The 8,517-nt window shown below is 46.3% G+C and overlaps 1 protein-coding gene across 1 annotated transcript; it reads left to right on the top strand.

The window, feature by feature from the left end:
• LOC109829038 lies at window positions 1,704–5,398 on the top strand. The gene is made up of 4 exons (XM_020396092.1): window positions 1,704–1,758; window positions 2,461–2,573; window positions 3,254–3,336; window positions 5,002–5,398. Exons 1-4 carry the CDS (start codon window positions 1,704–1,706, stop codon window positions 5,387–5,389), a joined length of 639 nt encoding a protein of 212 aa, XP_020251681.1. The 3' UTR covers window positions 5,390–5,398.

Raw genomic sequence — 8,517 nt, 5'->3', positions numbered from 1 at the left:
TGTTCTTTTTGTAAACATCGCGGGACTCTCGATTAGCCTGTGCCTTCGTTATTCCAAAATTCTGTCAGTTCACGTAGTTTGTCGATTCACTTCAAACGTTTACCGACGTCAATTGAACTCCTGTGAACCAGATGGTGACGTTCATTGTCGTTCCTTAACACTGAGCTATTCGTGGAGACCTATAGGTAATTTTTGATGCCTACAGATACCCCCTCCAAAGCGTTCCAGACTCGTTTCTTTTATAGAAGAGGCTGGAATACTTTGGATGTGATTGGTCTAGCCTTCAGTCGGCGTAAGGACCTGTAGTTAGCTTCAACTCTTGGCTCCTTCGATTTTCGGTCTATTCGATGCTTTGACGAATAACCGAAGTTCTTCCGGTGCTGCGTTTATCGCTTGGCCGTCGTCGGAGTCTCAAGTCTACAGCTGATGAATTGAGTTTGGCTCGTGTCATTGAGTTGACTTTGAACTACCTTCGTCACGTTGTGTTGACGTATGTTGACTTTTTGCCGCAACGCGTTGACTGGCGTTGACTTAGGGTTACGCGTTGACCGGCGTTGACCCTAGGGTTTCAAACGTCATACATTGACTTTTTGGTCGCAACGCGTTGACTGGCGTTGACCTAGGGTTACACGTTGACCGGCGTTGACCCTAGGGTTCCGAATCATATACGTTGACTTTTTTTGGTTGCAACGCGTTGACTGGCGTTGACCTAGGGTTACGCGTTGACCGGCGTTGACCCTAGGGTTCCGAATCAACCTGAGGAGAACCAGTTTATATTCGTGTACTCCTGGGAGTTTCGGGAATTAGTTTAGCCTCGTGTACCCGTCGGACGTTGACGGGTTATCCTTAAGAATATTATACATAATATTTTCCAGGAACTTCCCGTCAATTGTGAGAAATAGTTTAAACTCGTATTCTCATTGGAGTATAAATACGGGCGTCGAATACATCGGAAAAAAAAAAACACCTAGAAGTGGTTCAAAATGCGTATGAATCATTCCTGGATCCCTCTATACGTGCGAACACACATTTCACGGCTTACATGCGTGCGAATCATCAAAAAAAATACTTGTAATTTGGGTTGATTCAATCTGATTTGGTTCAGATTCGGTCTGGGTTGGTTCAGACCAGTCTGGGTTCAGACCGATCCGGTTCAGACCGGTCCGGTTCAGCCCTCTTTAAAAGTCCTCTTCAAAACCGATTTTCCTCTTTTTTTTTCTCTCTCTTCTTGGCTTCGGTTCCAGCAGCAGGTTCCGCCTCCCCCCCTTGCTGTTTTTTTTTGTGTTCTTCCTCTCTAAAACTCCATCTTCTTCAAGAGTTCTAAGGCTTTTAAACCCATCTCTCTAAGTCTTCTTCCCCAAAACCCATTAGCTTTGATAAGATAAAGCCTCAAAAGGGAACCCCTAACCTTGGCCGAAATTTTCATCTCCCCACAAGCTAGGGTTTGGGATTTTCTTCTTCTTCAAGCTTCAGAACTTGGGTAAGTCCCTTTTCTTTGATTTTAGTTAGTTCCTCATGCTTTGGTTCAAAGATTGAAAACCCTAGTTCAATGATTTGGGGGGAAATCCAAAATTTGTATTAGGTTTGATTGTTGGCCGGATTTGGGTGTAGAATTTGGGGAAATTTGAGGGGGTATTTGTGCAAATATGAGGCTAAAACTTGAGGGGGTTATCGCTGAAATTTTGGGGGTGTTTTGTACAAATATGAAACTGAAATTTGAAGGGCTTTTATGCAAAAATGAGGGCTACCATTTGAAGGGTATATGTGCAAAAGAGGGCTACCATTTGAGGGGGTTATTTGCAAAAGAGGGCTACCATTTGAGGGGGTTATTTGCAAAAGAGCAATCCACAAAGTATAGGGGGGCTTATTTGCAAAAGGGCTGGAATTTTGAGGCTTGGATGTTTGACACAATTGGCCACAACTTTGAGGTGTGCTTCATGTAAAGAGATCACAAATTGTTGAGGGTTTACTTGCAAAATTGCCCATAAACGTTTTAGAGGGACTTATTTGCAAAAAGGGTAGAAAATCCAAGGCTGAAAACCAAGAAGTTTAGACCACAAAACTACGATCAAAGTTTTGTGAAAACCAAACCGAAATTTGTGGAGGGTTTTTTTTTTGCAAAATTGGCTAGATTTTACAAAAGGGTTTATTTGCAAGATTAACCAAAATTGTAGGGTACTGGGGGTGCTATGTGATCAGGTATGATGACCATGACCCAACTCGACCGTGTCCTTGACCCGAATTTAGCCTTGAACACGAAGGGTATTCTGGGTATTTCATCAAAATTTATCGCGAAAATGACAATTATTGTTTCGCATGCACGAAATTTGTAGGTTTAATTAGACTTCAATTATAAAATCCTGTTTATACATAGGATTTTAATTAAAGTTCTTAATTTCCCTTTTAAATTTCGCGTATTCATACTTTAGATTGTATCTGACTTGCTGCTTTTCATTGCAGGTTTCCGATGCCTCCACGCCGATCTCGACTTCCTAGGAGTCGATCTCATTCGCAGCCTAGCGAGGGAGAAGTTCCCGCAGCATCCTCCCCTCCAGCAGCTTCCTTTATTGGGGGTGGGAAATTTTTTATTATTATTTTTTGTATCCCCGATTGATCCCTTCGCGGGTCATGAAGGAAGAACCGACACCCTCCTTCGCGGGGGTCGAGGTTTCAGACTTGGTGGTTCTGTCATACCCTCGTTTGGCCCCTTCGCAGGTCATTCGGGAAGGGCCGACACCCTCCTTCGCGGGGGTCTAGGTTTCGGACTTGGTGGTTTTGTCATACCCTCGTTTGGCCCCTTCGCGGGTCATTCGGGAAGGGCCGACACCCTCCTTCGCGGGGGTCGAGGTTTCGGACTTGGTGGTTTTGTCATACCCTCGTTTGGCCCCTTCGCGGGTCATTCAGGAAGGGCCGACACCCTCCTTCGCGGGGGTCGAGGTTTCGGACTTGGTGGTTCTGTCATACCCTCGTTTGGCCCCTTCGCGGGTCATTCGGGAAGGGCCGACACCCTCCTTTGCGGGGGTCGAGGTTTCGGACTTGCCTTGCTTGGCTAATTCAAGTCTTCTGGTATATTGGGGCGATTTTGTGTCGTCCTACACCTTATAGGTCGGTGTATGTTACCACGTTATTTACGTGATGATGCATATCGTTCTTCCAGTGTAGGACACTCAAAATCGTCTCTCCAATTATCCCGTGACTGATCTTATCTCGCTTTTTATGAGCTTTCTGACTCTATCCTTGTGTTTTGTTGCAGTCGAGTTCCCCGCGGGCAGCCTTCCTCCTCATGCTAATACTGGTTGTAGCCGGGAGGTCTTCTCTTCAGCTTCCATCAGGCAGGCCGTTAGTCCACTCCCTCAGTTTGACAGAGATCGCTCCGACGAATCCTGTCGTTTGATACGGGATGGAGGGCGTCATTGCTTACGTCAGCTGATTACGGACGCCTCCTTCACTGCAGATTCTACTTCCACTCAGGCTTTAAAGAAGCCCGGTTTCCTGTTCGGGGATCACACGGACTGGTTCTACTGGGTATCATGATATCCGCAGTCTTTGACCAGAGATTATGGGTCTTGACACTGCACCCCCGGGCGAGGTATCAGCAGCTGCTCCTACTGTGAAGAATCGTCTGGCTCATCTTGGGAGAAGGTTACCTCCACCAGATTACAGATGCTATGGTTGGGCTTTCTCACAAGCCAAGGGATGGTGGACACGCATGACCAGTTACGTCTTGGGGCGCTGGGAGAAGGATTTGAAGAGCAGCGGATTGTATGCACCTATACGGGCCACCATGTACGGACTTCCGGTCAGCTGCCGCCATTTCTTGGCGTTGTTGGAGACATACATGCCCGACAGTAACACGTTCATGACCAGCGGCGGAGAGTTAGGGTTGGCCTTACATGAGATGTATCAGGTTTCTGGTCTTCCAATGAGGGATTGTCCATATCAGGAGTACTTTCCCTCGAACCAGCAGTTGGGGTGGTTGAAGAAGGATACTCCCGACATGCATGATACTCTTTGGGACATCACTTGTTATTATTACACCTCCTTGATCAAGATTTCTCCTCCAGCGAAGAAGAAAAGGCAAATCAGCTTGAAGCAGTTTGCTGTCTATCTGTTCCCTAATTTGGAGGGTGACTCCGGCGAGCCCCTTCGTGAGTTAGATGTCCTGACCCCTACCGCCATTAATGAGTTGATGGAGAAGGCTGAGGCTCATTCTTACACCATTGCCCGTGCTGAGGGAGCTTTTCCTGCAGGAACCAAGTGTCGTTCGTTCCTCCGCCGTGCACAGAAGTCCATCGAGCCCCGGACTCTGCTAGCAGGCTACATTGCCCTCTGGTTGAAGAAGTGTGTTGTTCCGTACCGGTCTTTAGACGCCTTACCTCTCGAGGTGCTCTTCCCCGCAGTTCAGCTAGCTTATGGGAGGGAGCTTTCACTGCTCCCAGCGATGGTTGCCGGCATCCATTGCGGGCTTAGGTATCTGGTCAGTGGTTTTACACGGGTGGGTTCTAAACCATCGACCGAGCTTATATGCGTATCTGATGGCGTGGCTCGTTCTTCACCGTCCTGACTTGATGTCGGCGCCCAGCGTTGTTGATATCCCCGTTCCTTTCGTAAAGCTGTTGGAGAGGAGCAGATGGCTCGGGAAGAAATTCGGCGATGCACAACGAGAGTTTTAAGTTCGCAAGAGCTGGGAGTTCTTTAAGTGTTTTCCCCACTTTTCGGGTCGCTATGGTGATGTGCTGACTGATGAGGAGAAACCCAGAACTAATCGGACTGCTCTCGACGTTGGTTGTTTCCGCTGGTTAGTGAACATCCGTGTTGGGTATCTCGTTCTCCGGGTGAAGAATAATTGCCACATAGAGCCTTACCTTCCCTGCCGTTTTGCTCGTCAGTTCGGTTACGACCAACTATATGTTGGGAATCCGAGCCGTGGTTTGAAGGTTGAGGGGGGGCTTATTGATGGCGTACGGGCATGGCTATGGACTATGGTGGGCTGCACGGCAGCGAGCTTCGATCACATGAGCATTCTGTTGCGCAGCTGATGGCTACCGTGGCGAGGAAGGATACAGGTAGAGCCGAGTTACTCAGCTCTTTGGATTCCGGCCGTGAGGAAGTGGCTAGATTGAAGGAGGCCTTGAGGCACGCCGAGGAGTCCGTTACTCTTATTGCAGAAGACCTGGCTGGATTAGAGCGTTCTCGTGAACAGACGCTCGAGAAGCTGGGATCTACACAGGAGAGAATGATGAAGCTGAAGAATGAAGCTGCGAAGATCTTAAGCAGTTCCGAAGACTCTGTCCGAGCTAGTCTGCAGGCAGAACTTGAGCAGAGCTATGTAGACAGGCTTTCTAGTTTAGAGTCCTATGTTCTTAGCCGTCAGTTGCCTTCGGGCTAATGAGCTTTTTATTATATGTTTTTGACTTGATCTATTACTAGAGACTCCACATTTGCTTCTTTCATGATATTTCTTTATTTACTTTGAACCCAGCAATGATAAAATTTATAGGATTTTTGGCAAACCCCCAGCCCTCAACGGGTTTGATATGCCTTTACTGATTACCGTTTGAATCGGGCTAGCATGCGGATTGTCTAGATCCGTTCCATATGTAACGTTGTGCTAAGAGAATTGCTTTTCTTAGACTTAATGCTATGACTTTGAATACATAGACTTCACCATTTCTTATAGGGAAAAGGTACCCCGCACCGCGTATTAGGCGATGACCTATCCCTTCTTAGGCTTCGGGATAAAATTCCCCAGGCTTAGACCATGATGTCTTTTTCAATCAGCGAAAGACTAAACCGGCAATGTGTGTTAGACATAGACTTTGGGATTTTTGGCAAACCCCCAGCCTTCAACGGGTTTGATGTGCCTTTACCGAAATGATGAAACTAAGAGTGGGATCTCCACTCCGAGAATCGGAAAGATTCGAACGACCCTAACTTTTATAGGATTGGTCATTTGAATCAAAAGAATCCCTCATTCATTGAGGAGGAAGCCCAATTTCGACCCTAACTTTTATAGGTTTGGTGGAAAAAGGAACAAAGGCAAATTTTCGTTTATCGAAAAGGAATGACTCGGTCTTAGCCCTGGCTATGGTAGGTTTGACTAAGTGAGATTGGGGACAATTCTAACTTTTATAGATTTAATTGTCCGAACTGAAAGTGGACCTCTCGTTCATAGAAGGAATCGAGAGAGGAATTTGGCTTTGGCCCTAACTTTTATAGGTTTGACCTGAAAGCAAAGAAAGTGGAATACAGGTAGCAAAGAAAGTGCCAACTCGTATTATCACTCAAAGGAAGACTTCAATGTTAAGTGATTAGGACCTAACATGTTGAGTCGGAGAATTACCAATGACTGGCAGATAGGAATTTTGGTGGATCCACCGTTGATTAATTTGATTAGCGGATAGTTTGGTGAGGGAAGATTAATCCATCAAAAGGTTAGATCTCATCTCACAAAAATAACTCATGAGAGTTAGAGTTTGACAAGAAGAAACATTTCGGCGTTCGGAGTTCGAACGTGGATTTCTTATTCATCTTCTACAGTGACTGGATTATCCCTAAGAATACCGCATGTGGTATTCTTCCGGGAACTTCCCGATACATCAATTTTCCTGAAGATATTAAGGATAGTATCTTTTCAGGAATTTGCCATTTATTGGCATCATAAGCCGGTCACCATCCTTGGTAACTAAGCGATATGCGCCGTTCGAGTAAACTGTCTCTACTACGAATGGCCCTTCCCATTTGGGTTCGAATTTGCCCTTCTTCTTGGAGTTAAGGATCATAGGCCGTCTTTCAGTTAAGACCAAATCCCCTTCCTTAAAACTCCTTTGTCGAACCTTTTTGTCGAAGGCTCGAGAAATTCTAGCTTGGTAAAACTCAATATGCTGTTGAGCTTCCAGGCGCTTTTCATCGAGCCTCTCGAGTTCTTCGAGGCGTTTCTGATGTTGTTCTTCGGTCGTCATCTGGGTTGCAAGAGCGATCCGAAGAGACGGAATTTGGATTTCCAAAGGGAGAACGGCTTCACATCCGTATACCAATGAATATGGGGTTGCGCTGGTCGGTGTACGCACCATGGTACGATAGGCCCATAGAGCCGCGCCGAGCTTGTCATCCCAATCCCGCTTGTTATTCTTCACGATTTTTGACAAGAGCTTTATGATAGTCTTGTTGAAGGCTTCAGCTAATCCATTTGCTGTGGGATTATATGCCGTTGATGAGATATCCTGAATTTTAAACTTTTCGCAGAACCTTATGAAGGCGTTGCTGACAAATTGAGGACCGTTGTCATGTATGATTCGTCTTGGAACACCATACCTGTAGATGATATGGTGCTTGATGAATGCAATGACGTTACTCGTTTTAACTTCTCTGAGTGGAACTGCTTCAGCCCATTTGGAGAAGTAATCGGTAATTGCCAGGATGAACCGGTCACCTTTGACTGATGGGGGATTTATAGGGCCAACAATGTCCATTCCCCAAGTCTCGAACGGCCATGACGTAACCGAAGGATGCAGATGCTCCAGAGGTTGATGCATATAATTCCCATGTATTTGACATGCATTACACTTTCGGGCATACGCAATTGCATTACTCATCATGGAAGGCCAAAAATACCCCATTCTCCTGATGCGGTCATAAAGCTTAGGACCAGGTTGATGTGCGCCACACTCTCCTTCGTGCGCTTCCCTAAGGACCTCTTCAGCTTCTTTGGTTGATAAGCAACGTGCTAGCAACCCATCGTACCCCCTGCGGTATAGCGTTCGACTCTCCGTACTATAGTAGAATCTTGGTGCTCTTCGTCTGATTGACTCTCTTTCCTTCACATCTTCTGGCAAGATTCCATGCAAGACGTAGTCGATGATGGGGAAACGCCAATCTCGTGGTTCGAACTCGACTCGAGTAGCGTGCGCCTCTTGAACCTCTTCTTCCTTGGCATCTTCATTGTAAAACGGTATTAGAAGTTGGTGAGTTCTTATCGTAACAAACTGCTCTGCTTCGGGAGGTTGTGCCAGAGATACGGCCAATGCTGCTAACACATCTGTATAGGTATTCTGTAGTCGTGGAATATGTTCGATAAAGAATCCTTCGAATGATTCTGCCATCTCCACTGACATCTTATGGTATGGTATTAAATCTTGGCTTCGGACCTCGTACTCTCCCTGAACTTGTTTAACTATCAGTTGAGAATCGCCGAAGGCTTCGAGATACTCAACCCCCAGCTCCTTAGCGAAATTGAGTCCTATAATCAATGCGTTATACTCTGCTACATTATTCGAGCATGGCTCGGTTAACGAGTAGGCTCGAGGCATCACATGTTTTCCTGGGGAAACTAAAACTACTCCAACTCCGGAGGAGACCTTAGAACATCCAGGAGCACTTGCTACATTAGTTGCTCGTGAAGCGCCATCGAAGTACAAACGCCATACTTGCTGGTGCGAAGTTACGTTTACTTCGTGGGTTTCATCGGGTAGATCGTCATATATCTCAGCGGTATCCGTAGTTGGATTAGCTGCCAGG

Source organism: Asparagus officinalis, chromosome 1 (assembly GCF_001876935.1).
Source record: "Asparagus officinalis chromosome 1, Aspof.V1, whole genome shotgun sequence".
In the NCBI taxonomy this organism is placed as follows: Eukaryota; Viridiplantae; Streptophyta; class Magnoliopsida; order Asparagales; family Asparagaceae; genus Asparagus; species Asparagus officinalis.
Note: the sequence above shows the minus strand (reverse complement) of the source record. Positions and strands in the feature narration are given on the sequence as shown.